Source organism: Athene cunicularia (assembly GCF_003259725.1).
Source record: "Athene cunicularia isolate RWA chromosome 6 unlocalized genomic scaffold, athCun1 chr6_part2, whole genome shotgun sequence".
Lineage (NCBI taxonomy): Eukaryota > Metazoa > Chordata > Aves > Strigiformes > Strigidae > Athene > Athene cunicularia.
In genome coordinates this window covers 1,545,855-1,559,670 of record NW_020799106.1, presented here as the reverse complement: position 1 = coordinate 1,559,670, position 13,816 = coordinate 1,545,855, and the positions used below count along the sequence as shown (strand labels likewise).

At 39.0% G+C, this 13,816-nt stretch overlaps 1 protein-coding gene and 1 long non-coding RNA gene across 6 annotated transcripts in view; one reads left to right on the top strand and one right to left on the bottom strand.

Moving 5' to 3' along the window:
* Positions 1-13,816, top strand: part of LDB3 (LIM domain binding 3) — a 117,921-nt gene that overhangs the window by 73,867 nt on the left and 30,238 nt on the right. For 3 of the 5 annotated variants that reach the window (XM_026851798.1, XM_026851799.1, XM_026851797.1), the window contains one exon: positions 10,219-10,254. The exons of 1 other annotated variant lie outside the window; for it this stretch is intronic. In XM_026851798.1, the coding sequence (XP_026707599.1) occupies positions 10,219-10,254 (36 nt within the window). Of the gene's footprint in view, positions 1-59; positions 991-10,218; positions 10,255-13,816 lie in introns of those variants that run through there. One more of the 5 variants, XM_026851801.1, reaches the window with a different exon arrangement.
* Positions 328-12,749, bottom strand: LOC113481844. Its single transcript, XR_003398735.1, has 4 exons — positions 12,210-12,749; positions 5,404-5,745; positions 3,361-3,524; positions 328-438 (listed from the first exon to the last, which is right to left on the bottom strand). It is a non-coding gene; the product is annotated as an uncharacterized LOC113481844 (long non-coding RNA).

The following is a 13,816-nucleotide window of genomic DNA, read 5'->3' as shown; positions in this document are numbered from 1 at the left end:
TCTTCTCTGTGTGTGTCTCTCTGTCTCTCTCTCTCTGTCTCTCTTTCTTCATGCCACAGGGAAAGGTTTGAAACGACCCGTAACAGCCCACGCTTTGCCAAATTGCGCAACTGGCATCACGGCCTGTCAGCGCAAATCCTTAACGTTAAAAGCTAAAAGCCCACGTTTAGCAGGCAAATACACGAGACAGAGAATTGCAGTAAAAAATCACCTGCTGTCCTTAGAGCCTAGGAGTGTCACACACGCAGGGGAGCCTTGCTGCTAGGGCCAGTCTCTCTTGTGGATCTCTGTTGTTAGCCTGTCACCAGGGGTACAAATCATTTTACAACCTGGTTCACGTTCTTCGTGATGAAGTAGATTAGCTTTTGTCCTTTCCTATATCAAATGTAACTTCCACAGACAGGAAAACATCACTATTGCACTCTCTTGACCTTAATTCTAGAAGAAAATGAGAGGGAAGTTACTGATAGCGTTTCTTTAGAAGAGGAATTAGACTTTTACAGAGCTTTACTGCTGTAAAGATAATTAAGTAGGAGAAAGGAAGATGAAAACTGACCGAGCCTGGCCTAGACTTTGCTAAATGTACAACGCAGTCTGCATAGCTGAACAATGCTGTTTGAAATAAGGCATTAGCGATGTGAAGTTAGATTCCTCCGATATATTATACTGGTAGAAGTCATTTGCCGAACCGTTGCTGTTAAGTTTTCTGTTGGAAACCCGAATCTGTCGTTATATGAAAGCTAGAGATAGCTGTGGTTGCTCAGGATCTGTGAGGAAAAACCATTTGGCTAGAGGTGATTTAGGAGTGAGAAGAATATATAGTACTACCGGTGCACTGAAGTTTTTAAAAGCATCTTGTAAGTTTTAAGGAATATGTAAGTTTTAAGGTATCTGTTGCCCATTCTGTATTGCTCTTGCTTTGACCCACGTTTTTTTTCTGTATATAGCAGCATGCTTTATCTGAAATAAAAGGTTTTAAAACTAAAATAATTATGTGCCTGTTTTACACAGTACTTTGTTATGTTTTAAAAACAATAACTGCTTCAACTGAATCTTGAAAGGAGAACTTTTCTTTCCGCAATAGGAGAAAGCTTTTTGACCAAATTTTCTAATTCTTACTGACTTTTCGGGTATCTGAATTAGAATAAACCTGACAAAGCAGTTGAAAGAACAACAAAAGAAGTGGAAAAAATACTTCATTAGGTGTGAATGAAAATAAAGCATAATTAATAGGTGTTAGATGGCAACCTGTTGATGATACCCTTTAGCATTTCCATCTGAATAACATGCATTCTCTGGCAGTAATTATTACTTTGTGCCCCTGGAATTTGTACCAGCAGTCCACACAAGAACAAAGTTCATTCGAGCTTCCATTGTTTTTCTGTGTTATAGAAGAAAGGAAAAGCTACTGTTAATGGAGAATTTTCCATGAATCAACCAAATACTGGAGTGTTTAAAGGAAAAAAAAAAAAAAGCTATCATACTTTAAAAAAAAAAAAAAAAAAAGTTTTTTTGGTAATATTTAAGAGTATATGAGCACTAGTTCCTTTTAAAATGCATTTCACTTTTCTTAGCCAAGTACCGTAGCAATTCAGTAAGCATGCCACTTAGTACAAAGCAGTCATTTATATTTTCCCTGTGGGAACACAAGCGGATCCTGACCATACCAGCTTATTAGTGCCTGTGGAAAATCAACATAACTGCATGAAGTAAGAGCAACATCTTAACTTTTCCTGAATGTTGCTAAGATCAAACTTTGGTTCAGAGTGGGTGAATCTTATTCACATATGGTAAATTTTGACAGAATTTAAAATATCAATAGGCAATTTACTTTTTTTCATAAACATCAAATGTACCTAAGTAAAAAAATCTTTTGGTTCTAATTTTCAACCAAATTAAATGGTTTTCTAAATAAGTAATAATGCAGCGTTTTCACTTAAACAGGAGTTGTGTATCCCTAATGTTTTATGAACATAATACAGATACTGTTTGTTTCAAGTAGTCCTAGTACATGTTCTAATAATGGAAGAGAAAATGTCTAGATTGCATCTCAATGTTTACACTTAATGTCATCTGAAAAGTTATTTTTTTTAATAAGCAGAACAGCATAGTTTGATCAGATATGAAATTAATGCAGATGTAATTAAGAAACCCCTTTTCCTTAGCTCTGCTTCAGTGAATTTAATGGTAAAAATTCAGTGTATATAAACCACGTAATCAGATATAGTTGTGATCCTTTTTCCTGGAGGATACAAAATAGCATCTAAACACTCTCCAAGCTTGTAGAATTTCAATTCTTCATGTAACTACAGAAAAAAAAAATAATAGAAAAATTCTTTGGTAGTTGGTAACTTTTGCAGTGATTAAAAGACCTTTTGTGAAGGTGCTGTCACTAATCCCCAAGGCAAGATGGTTTAGCCACAGCCCATGTCTGCTGCTTGGTGCAGTCCCTCTCAAAAAACCTCCCAAGTGATGGGCTTTGTTAATTAAACTGTCAGTCGAGTTTTTCTGTTCAGGTTTTGTTTATATTTAGACTAGTAATTCCTTAACTCCTCAAAAATCTGCCTTTATGTTGTCATGGTGATCTTCAAGCCCAGAAAATGAATGTTACAGATCTTTTTTCTATACAACTGTTAAGAGGCCTTGTTTTTTCATCCTGAGTAGGAGGCAGACTTTTTTCTATAAGGTGCAGGAATTAGGCTGGATGTGTCATTCTACTACATCTCAGTGCTAGAGGCTGTAATAGACTTAAGCCTGAGATGAAGTCATTAACAGCTTTAAGAAGCCACTGGCTTTGTTCTAGCAAAAAGTCAAGCCAGGCCTGGGTACACCCTGGTTCTGATGTGTCCAGGCTTGTCTCCCTGGACGTTGCTTCTGACTGACTAATCCCCTCTTGCCGTGTTTCTTGACCCTTTGCAGAAGCCTGCCACTTTACCTGGGAAAAGCAATCTCAGTTATCAACAGTGAGGCTTAAAATAGGTTCCTGGCTGAAGACTTGGTGACTCATGTAATTCTGTAAAATAGTGCTGATGGCAGGCAGGTCCCATGCTGTCCCACGCTGACTGTACTCTGAACTGTGACTGTTCTGCTGAGCGGAGGACAATGGTTTGTGACAATACTGCTTCTAAACAGCCTCCATGCCAAAAATAAAGTAAAATGCAGAATGTGGATAGTGATATTAACCCCCTGCCCTTCCCAGTATTGCCAGTAAAGCATAGTGTTATAAGCATTTAATGAAGATACGGCAAAGCTGATGCCAGTAGGAAATCAAAAGGCCTTCCAGGTAAATCTGCTTGTCTGGTTATGACACAGGGAAATGCTCATTTTCTGCTGTGGTATGACCGTTTGATCTAAACTAACCTGTTTCCTGAATGCTGCTGCCTTGCCTTTTACTCCAGCGGTGTTCTCCTCACCCCTTGGTGCTCGGATTCCAGCAGGAGTACTGACTGCATGCAGCGTGCGCTGGCGGGATGTGGCTGGAGGGTGACTTAGGAAAGCAGGCATGAGAACTTGACCTCTCTTCCCTTCATGCATGAAAAAAAATGACAAAAGGAGAAAGGTTCTGTGGCTCCTTCCCTTGCCTCCCTCTTCCCACGTGTGCCTGCATGGGAAGGAGAATAAGTTTTTGCGCTGTAATAAACACAGAGGTCGCTTGCTCTGCGTTACGTTTTCTCTCTCGTTATGCACAACTGCAGGGAGTTTATCTTCAGTGGTGAGGAACAACTATGTTAGGGACTACTTCATCGCTTTTGAAAAGTCCAACTCTTGTGTATCAGAGCTGTCTGCAGCCTCCTTCAGGGGCAGAAGAGGTGACACCGATTTTTCACTCGTGCACTCAGGTTCCCACAGGGACTAAGCTGATTTTGTGGCTTTAGCAGTGTCTGCCATAAGTTTTAGTGACTGAGACTGTCACTACATGTATCAGAAAATACGTGAATACTTGCACAAATTTTAGTTTGCACAGTTAGAAAGCCAGCATTTTGGTATGGTACCTGGTAGTACCAGATGATGACTCTCTTTAGTCAGCCTTTAATCAACAGCTTTCTGCAGTATAAACAAAAGTGAATTGACTAAAAGTTGCTCTCAAGCACAATAACGTTCTTTGTTCTACTGCTGCTTATCAAAGCCCTCTGACACCACCAAGACAAGCGAAGGCACCTTGATCCCCTCTTTGATTTGCCAGAATTTCCCATGATGAGCGTTGCTGACCTGTACAACTGCCAAAACCTTCCCATCCATACGCTAACCAGATTACCAAAATCCTTTTGAAAGATACACCTTATTTTTCCATAACAGCCCATGAAATAAAGCAGACTTCTACAGGTAGCTTTCTTATTTAAGGAACGTAACTGCAATAAAGAATAATAGTCATGTCAGTTTAATATATTCTGATCCCCACTTCTAGCACCTAAAGAGTGACCAAAAAGGTAGGAATAGTGAAATAACTCAATTGTCTCTATGGAATTGTGACTGAAATCAGAAGGGAAAATTGATCAAATATAGCATGTTTCTTCCCCAAAATACTTCTGGAAGTTCTGCGGGGAAAAATTAATTTAGGGATTATAAATTCCTTGGTTTTAAGGCAGTTCTCTGTAGAACCAGTTGATCAGAGATGGTGACCATAAGGTATGGTGTATCCACTCGAATGTGCACACTCAAAATTGAAAGAGTGAGGCCTGCAAATGAAACTAGCAAACACTGTGAAGCTTTTCTCCAAACAGTTCCTAAAGTAATGCATAAGCTATCAGAGCTTGTTAAAGCTCGAGATCCATCTCTGCAGGTGGGTGTGTGTACACTGACCTATATTTAACATCTCATCTTTACCACCTCGGTCTTCTGCATGTCCCTGCCTCGCACTTAACTTTTGCACGGGCAGTAATTAACAGCCCTTTAATTGCTGCTGCGCACCCTTCGAGGTTCTCGTATGCATCCTCTGCTGATGTAGGTGGCTAACCAAAACACGGATGGACAATGCTCCCTTTCTCCCTGACTGCTCCCTTGCGTTGCCTTCAGTCCAACAAGGAAAAAGCAGTTTTTGCATGTAGCAGGCTTTGCAGCCAGCACATGTAACCCAGAGGTATTCAGCTGTGGTCTGTGGATCATCACATTGGCTCAGAGCTTCGCTTAGGGTGAGCTGGAGAGCTGGCTGATAGCATAGCACTGGCACTGCTTCCTTTTATTCTGCTTCTAAATTGCATTAATGTCAGCAAAATTACCCTAAGTACTAATAACTTCCTAATAGTTCATTTCCACATAAGCATTTGTTGTAGTTGACCCAGAATGTTACACAATTACAAATGAGAGAGAGGGAAGGTAAGAGAATCCTTAAGCGAGTTTACAAAATAAAATGTAATCCACATTCTGAGAGAATGAGAGCTGTTCTCGTTCGTAGCACGCACTTACTTGGCTCAAGAGCTGAACAGAAGAGACACGTCAGCTTCAAACGTAGGATAATGCCGTGTAGACAAAGTATGAATTTTCTTATCAGTGTGCACAAACTAGGAAGTAGTTCTAAAGAACTACCAGCTGAAATTGAGCTCTGTGGACTCTTGTTCTTCTCTCAGCTTCTCTGGGTAAAAGCGAGGTCATGATGAGAAGGAACCCTTTGGTGAAAGGGGCGTCATTTCCCGGGGTGCAGTCCCGACGTGTGTTGTGCCTCGGGTCTGTCTGTACTGGCCCCAAGCTGAACGCCCCGACGCTGTGTTCAGGTGCCTGGTGGCAGATCCCTGCACGTTACCAGCGGGGCTGTAAGAGGGAACCATTCAGATCAATCCAATTGCACCCTTAAGGCCAGGAGAGGCAACAATTATCTGAACTATATCCCAGCTCAAATTGCTCCACATACTCAGAATTTTGTGGTCTTTGTTCTCATTGAAGTGGTGTGTTTGCCAGTAAGATAAATCGGAGCACATACACTTGCATGCCAAATATCACTATGTAAACCTTGGGAAAGAGCAATCTTAACTTTCACCCACCCCGATGCTGCTGTATTTGCAGCTGCATTCATCATTTGACTGTTAAGTATAACAGCATACCAGCAGATGCCACTAAAATGCATCCGTAGGAGGTATTTGCTTTGATTTTAGTGAGCTGCTTTGACTGAGTTCCATACTACTTGTCGAGAATGAGTTGCTGATGGTTTGTTCTTCCACCGAGTCTATGACAATGCTTTTCCTGTTCTGTGGCACTGTCTGCACAAACCCAGTTACCTTCTGGGAGAGATGTATTTCCCTGTTTTGGAAAGCAGACATACGAGTAGGATATACTGCAGTTGTTTTGGCGTGGGCTGCTCACGTTCTTAACTACAGTGGCTGAAAAAGAGAGACTAGCTCTTCTATCCCTTTTTTCAGATCACAAGCTAAAGTTTTAACTAAACCAGCATGATAGTTGTCTTCTGTCCTCTCCAGTTAACTGCCTATGATTTCTTTGTGTGTCTTTGTTAAGGTAACAAAAATACAACTGGGGGGGGGACGGGGGGGGACACGACAATCTTAGTTTTATATTCATCTGACCATTGAAAATTCTCAGTTGCAAACACAGAAAGGTAGGAATAGCTTGATTGGATCAGAAGAGCAGTTAATCTGGCTCAGCGTCCAGTTTCCAACAGTGTCAGTATCCCAGGCCTTTGAGACAAAAAGTTTGGAATGCAATTATAAATAGCTTTCACACAACTTTACTCCCAGACACCCTATAAGTTTTTCTTTTAAAATTATTTTGTGACTTCTACTTCTTAAAAGGAAATTTTATTTGTAGGCAAATATATTTATGTAAATATGTGTTAGGATGAAAGCTATAATGTCTAATAAGGGCAAGTTCTGCTGTACTACTAGAAAAACAGAATTTTAAATTTCAATAAATATAGACCCTAATAATTTGTAAGTCTTAATAACTATTCCCTCTTTGAAAAAAGGCCAGTGTATATCTGTCAGGTTCTGTAAAAGACTATTGGATGATCAATACAGGAAAATACTGATAAACTGAATAATAATATTTATTTAAAAATCCATGATCTCTTACTAAAGAGGGTGAGATGACATTTTAAATACTCAGTTGGAATTCAGGAGAGCTTCAGTGCTTTGCCCCGCTGTGAACCTTCTTTTTGAGCATGAGCAATTCTATTAGGTTTTAGTTCCTCATTTGTAAAATGAGAAAAATAGTCTTGTTCCATGAGAATACAGGGAAACAAATCGATTCTAGCATTCACTTACTGCTTTAGTACTGAAAGACAGAGAAGAGTTGAAGGACCAGGAGGTCTCTTGGGATGCCTGATGTTCCTTACGTCATCAGATCTTCGTTACAAATTAAACGATTCTGTCTCTATTTTAATGGAACAGAGAGTAGCTGTTCGAGAGGGAGTCTAGATCTGTTATTCTCTAAGGAGAAGGTAGATGGAAGGTGCACAAGCTCCACATCTCAGGTCGCCCGTTAAATGTACATGTTTGTTTGGGAATCTTTGACATTTGGTTTCCAAAAATAAAATAGACTGGGAAAGTATTCCACGTCCAGTATGTGCAGTTCAGATTCAAGAGACTCATTTACTAGAAACTCTCTGAAGTTTCTTCAGGCTCATTTTAGGATCCAGTAGCACACACAAACTTGGCTTGCAAATGAATTTTACTCAGATCATTGTAATTCTTGCTACTGTGTGGGAGAGAAAGACTATTTCTATCATTTCATTCACTCTGTCCTTATGGCCATATCATGTAGCACATTTTACTGAAGAAGAAACATTTCATCGCTCCCACTGTATAATATACTGTGTCATTAGGAAGACAGTACATTGCATTAATTCTGAGACGCATGTCCAATATTTAATAAAATCTGTGGGAGCTACACTGTTGTCTCAGAACAGTCGTTAAGGTCCTTCTATCAAAAGCCATTTCAGCTGAGGGCTAAAAGGCCGGCAGACAAAACCCATTAATATTAAACCCTCCCCGGTAGCTCAAGCCTGCTGTTCACTACTGTCAGTTGTAGCCTGTGTAGCCACAGAGATGCAAACTGCTCATAATATTTTGAGCCAAATTCTTTCATGTTGTGAAGGTATCAGCTTCACTGAGCCTGCCTCAGGGATGTGTTTGACTCAGAAAGAAAATTAATTCTGCGTTTAGTTAGCAAAAAATATTTGATTGTAAGGGCTGAAAATCCAACAGTCTGCTCCTCAAAATGCAGATATTGCCACTAAGAGACACATCTGATCCCGAGCCTTCCTCACTGTTAGCCAAACAGGAGTTGTTTCTGTGGACTGGGAAGAGAAATCGTTTCTGAAAGCAAAACTATGAAGAAGTACTGTGTGCCTTTGAGCTCATCTTTCCCTTCACTCTTTGCCTGTTCCTTTGCTGTATTCTGTGGAAGTATGTTTACTATACTTCTCTCTCTCTCTTTAACCTTCACAACTCCCCTGCCATTGTCACTGAATGTTGCCCTATACTTGTACACTCATGGAAAAAGCTTTCATGAAATCCTGACCTCAAAGTCAAGTGAGATTTTTCTGCGTTCTTTAGCACAGCCAGAGCTAGTGGAGCAAAACAGTTTGGATCAGATTAATAGTAACAACAGAGGCCTAACACTGCTTCTGCCTGACCCCACCTGCCTGCCTTTTGGTCTTTACTACAATTTCTCATAGAGTATTTGGTAACACTGGAAATAAACAATGCTTTATTATTTTCAGGCTTGACTGTGTGTTTTACCATTCTCGCATGATTGTGGCTCTCTATACTAACACTTCTCCCCACAGGGGCAGTTTCTAATCCATCTCCTCTACCTTGTTTCATCCTGGCTTTCCTACACCTGACATCCCCATGAACTCACAGCCTGGTGACCATAAAGATAGTGTTTGGTTTCTCATTGCTTTAGAGTGGTGAACCAATTGATCTTACTGGGGAGTTACTTTTGAGATGGGTTCTTCCATTCCGACCATAACAACATTCTTAGTCATACAGCCACGTGTCAGGGTCATTTAAGATCTCCTTCTGGGTTTGAAAATCTGTCTTCGGTTCATCTATTTCAGGGGTTATGTTTTACTTAGAGGTTTTAAAAATTGGTAGGGAACACCTATGCCTAAACCTTTGCTGATGTGTAAACTGGACTGGTTTTTAAAACTTTATTGGAGCTAAAGTAGGGAAAGAGTATATGACTGTACATATATACATAAACACTGAGAGAAATATATGAAATACCACTAATAATATGGAAAACATTAAGACTAGCCTTCCAACTGTGAGAATGATTGGTGCCCAACAAATCCACCTAAATAAATACATGTATTCCTTTTTTTTGAAAAACATTTCTAGAAGGAAGGTTCAGTTGGGAAAATGAGGACATTTGCTTTGTGTTTTGTAATTTTAGATCCCAGTTAAGAAAAATGTGCTAATTTGGCATATTTCACCTTTAAATGTGTTGAAATTCCAGCACAATTCCTTAAACAGGAAAGGACACAACCACTCACGGAGCTGCTAAATATTGGGACTACAAACTTGGGAATCTAAGGCGAAAGGATTCTGTCCTGTAGGAAAACACCTATGTCTTGTTCCACATACGCAGGTGTTTGCACTTGCACTGCCCAGTGACTTCTGTAAGCATGTACGTGTGTTGACAGAATAACAGCCTAGTTCTGTCACTGAAGTTGAGGCTGACTCACTCCTCACCCCAATAAAGGAAAGATTTCACCTGTTCCTAATCCAGTTTAGATTGAGAAAACTAGTAGTTACTTGGGGAGGACAGAGAATTTTTAAGTGGTGCCAGACATCTTGTATGAGTCTTTGTTAACCATTTGGCTGCTTATCACTTCAAAATACTCTGGATCCTTGAGGACTGCCCAAGTCTGATTATTTTTACCACTTGGAGGTGGCATCAGAATATGCTCCTCTGGAACAGTCTTGAAATTTTCTTTTAAGAGGGAACTTAAGTCAAAACTACTGAAATTATATACGTAAAACCTCTAGTTTGTAACTGTTAATTTTCTTTCATTTTACTTTAATATTGAAACGAAGTTGTTTGCAGCTGAGAAGCACATAGAGCAAACCTGCACATTTGGTGGGTCTCACTCGGAGAGCTGAAGAGGTTTCTCACAACTATATTTATGAGCAACCACTCTAGGATGCTTTTTGCAACCAAACATTGCTCCTCAACCCATCTTCTTTCTCCCTGTTGTTTGGGGTTTTTTTGCCACCACTGGCCATTGCATTTACTTTATTCATGCTGTATCCCCTCCTTTCACAGAGACAAGGAAAATGTTGCTGCAGCATCAGAAAACAGGTAATGTTTGCTCTGTGTGTTTGGCTTACCTCCTGTGCAGACCTTACCTCCACGCTCCCCATACTGTTCTTACCTCAAACACCTGAAAACTGTACACTGAGCAGATGATGGATGTAGAGGTTTCAGCTAAATGGATTTGTTAGACATTTCTTTCTAACGTAGACTTCAAACAGCTCTGTGAGATGGGGCGGGCGGGGATCGTGGGTCTCAAAACATAAATCTGGAAAGTAAGATGCTTTTATCAAACACTCTCGAAATGGAGCGTTGTCGGTTTGTGATGGAGTTTTGAGAAAATTTCCAGTTTAAACTTTGTCTAAATTGTTCAATATGGTTTTAAAATCTAAATAAGATTGTCTTGATGGTATTTTAAGAACATTTATATGTCAGATTCTTGCATATCTTGACTGATCCTCCATGAGCTACGAGGTTCAAAACATGGTATCTCTGTAAGCCAGCTCTTACATTTCAGAAGTTGTTTTCTCCAGAGAATCTCAGCACATGTTGCGGTTCATACAGAAATGTTTTGTGTTCTGTCGGTAGTTCATATACTAAAGCACAGATACTTCTTGAGTGAATATGACCAGTTGTTTAATGGAGCAAAGAAATGCTTCTTGTTGGTTTGCCATGAAAAGAATTCTGTCTCACTGCTTTCCTCCGTCTTGTTGATTCCTGCCTAAACAACGCACAACCACTTTTTATTTTTGTTTTTTATAAGACTGCTCCCATTTGAACAAAGGTTGCATAGTTAAAATCCCAAGTGCGGGCATTATCATTACTGATGACCAAGGGCAACTGGCACTTGGAGCAGTAGAGAAAATTGATTTTTTTTTTCTTAAATTAATTATGTCAAAAGAATGAAATAAACCTCTTGATTTCTGTATAACAACAGTATATAAATTAAATTGAAAAAAACAAGTAACAGGTGTTAGCATTTCACTAGCAGTTTCATGTGTGTAAAGTCATCTACAAGGACTGTGCAGCTGCTCTGCTGAAATATTTTTGAAATGATTTTATTTTATTTTACCAGGAACAATTTCTGATGTATGACTGGTGGTAGTGTCATACTATATTGCCTTAATCATGCATGGTTTGTCACACCATAGCTTTTCTCCACCTCCATTACCATCACAGCTGTGCTCTATGTCTTATTTTGATATTCCTAGCAATATGGTTTCCAGACTTAACATGCGGTACTTTTTTTTTTTTAATTCTTAAAGCCCTTCCTAGTCTTAAGTGGTAATAAACTAATAAGATTTGTCATGATTTCATCTGCACTATCATGATGATCTCCTATGGTATAAAGAATTTGGGGATACAAAGAGAGGACACTGGATATTTACAGATAGAAATCTTCTTCCAGGAAAAAGGAAAGACAGAAAAATAAAGCTTTCATTATTAAACCTAGACTTGACTTTTCAGTTATGAGCTTTGGCACTTTTTGGGTTTTGTTTTGTTTTTCCTGAAGGCTTTACTCCATATGAACCATAACTGCTGTCTTAAAGGGCCAGGTATCAGTGTCCTATTTGATATGGTAGGCAGTAAGCACTTGTATCTCTGAAAATTAAAAAAACATGGACAAACCTTTTCCTGTTAAAACACTAGTTTCTTCTGCGGCTGGGATTCTGTCCCTCCCTCAAATACCTGCTATTGCCTAGGAAATAGGTGATGTGATAATCAATACCTCACTTACAAACCCCTTGTAATCTTTGCTACCCAGGCCTACAGCTGCTACTCATGCGCCACAGTATGTGACCTCAAGTATTTGGCATCCTCCTAAATCTTGCAGCACAGATGCCAACACTGACAGTGCTAAGCCAGTGGCCTCCAAGGGGTCTGTGAGGCTTGGAGCGGGTCCAAGTCAGAGGGAGGCCAGTTTCATCACTACTGGCCAGAAAGTCCCTCTTACTACATCCAGTAATCGAAGGTACACTGTGACGTGTAACTGCATCACTGACCTGGTTTGGAGCTTTGGAATGGTTTGGAATAACAACCTCTAACTCCGTCAGATGGAAACACCCGTTGCCCAAAAGGCAGCTGTCCAAGTTCGATGAATTCCAGCGACTCGTAGTTCCTGTGGGTTTTAGGTTTTAGTTGAGCTTTTAAGGATCACGCTTACAGGACGGAGACAACAGTCATTAAGCCCCTTCTGCAGAGGAACAGCAGCTATTGTTCACTGTATTTCTACAGACGTTCCCATATTCAAATGCAAAACTTTTTCACGTTATGTCTTTCTCTAAAAACCCTCTCCACGCATTTTTGCCACAAATGCCACAATAAGAGATAACTTTTGCCTACTCATATTTATTTTTGTTCCCTATGTTTTCATCTCTTTATAAGAGATCTGTTGGAGGATTTGAAACAAAAAGAGCTTCATGCATTACACAGAGGAGAATAAGTACTGCTCTAATAACCCACTCAATTGTTACCTGATTAGGAAGTCTCAAAATTTAGGATTTACTGAGGGAAGGAAGTGTAATCTGCCCTTATTTTTTAAATGTTAGAGTGTGTTTGTTGCTGTGTTTTCTCATTCTGGTTGTTAACCATTATTATCCTCTTAACCTCTACTGATCTGTGTTCCTTTTCATGAGTGAAAATCAGCTGAGAAGAGATATGTGTGTTTGTTTTCATCCACGTAACCGACTCACCTTTATACATTTTATGTTTGTTACCATAAATATGGAGATGTTTGAGAACATCCATTTCCTTTGATTTTCCTTAAAACACAAAATACTGTAAAGATTAAAAGTGTATAGAATGACTGTATTAAAAAAAAAAAAACAACCCACTAAAAATCTAACGTATGTAATAATGCAGCTGTTATAATAGATGATCTACTTTATAAAGCAGTATTCACACTTGTTCCTAAAATTCTTCTGCACCTGAAGAGCTAAAATAAAATACTATCAGTTTGAACATCTAGAAAGGAGGCAGTCTTGAGGAAAAAAAATGTTATTAGAAGATCTAAATAGAATTATTTAAAATTTATAGTGGTTAAAGTAAAACCAGTCGAGTTAGTCTGAGTTCTTTCTATAAAACTGAGTAGAGAATTAGTTACCAACTGCATATAATTTATGTAACCAGATCACCCTGATTTTTACAGTTATATCTACTTCATTTTGTATTTACTCCAATTCCTTGTTCCATTAATTAATATATTCAACCCTGCAGGAAGGTGATCAAGCCTCTAACATTTTAATCATATAAAAAAACCTATTACAAACAGCATGCAAGATAAAATGTGTATTTCTTTTAAATCTTATAAGGTATTCCAGTATATTTGCATTTATTTTATTTATATGTGTTTGTCCAGTTCAAATCTGTCTCCATACAGATCCGTGCCCACACATTTATTTTTTTTTCTTTTAAATCTTTATGACTGAGTCTGTATTGGTTAACATTTTGGAGATATTACAACAATTAAGTAACTTCACCGTTTTCTTCTATTCAAGGTATGAAGTCTTGATTCTTTTGAAATCTGTAGCAAATTCCCTTTTACATCAGTGAAATTATAAAGACAAAAAAGTGAAATCCTAGTTTGTATTTGGTTTTAGAACATACATTA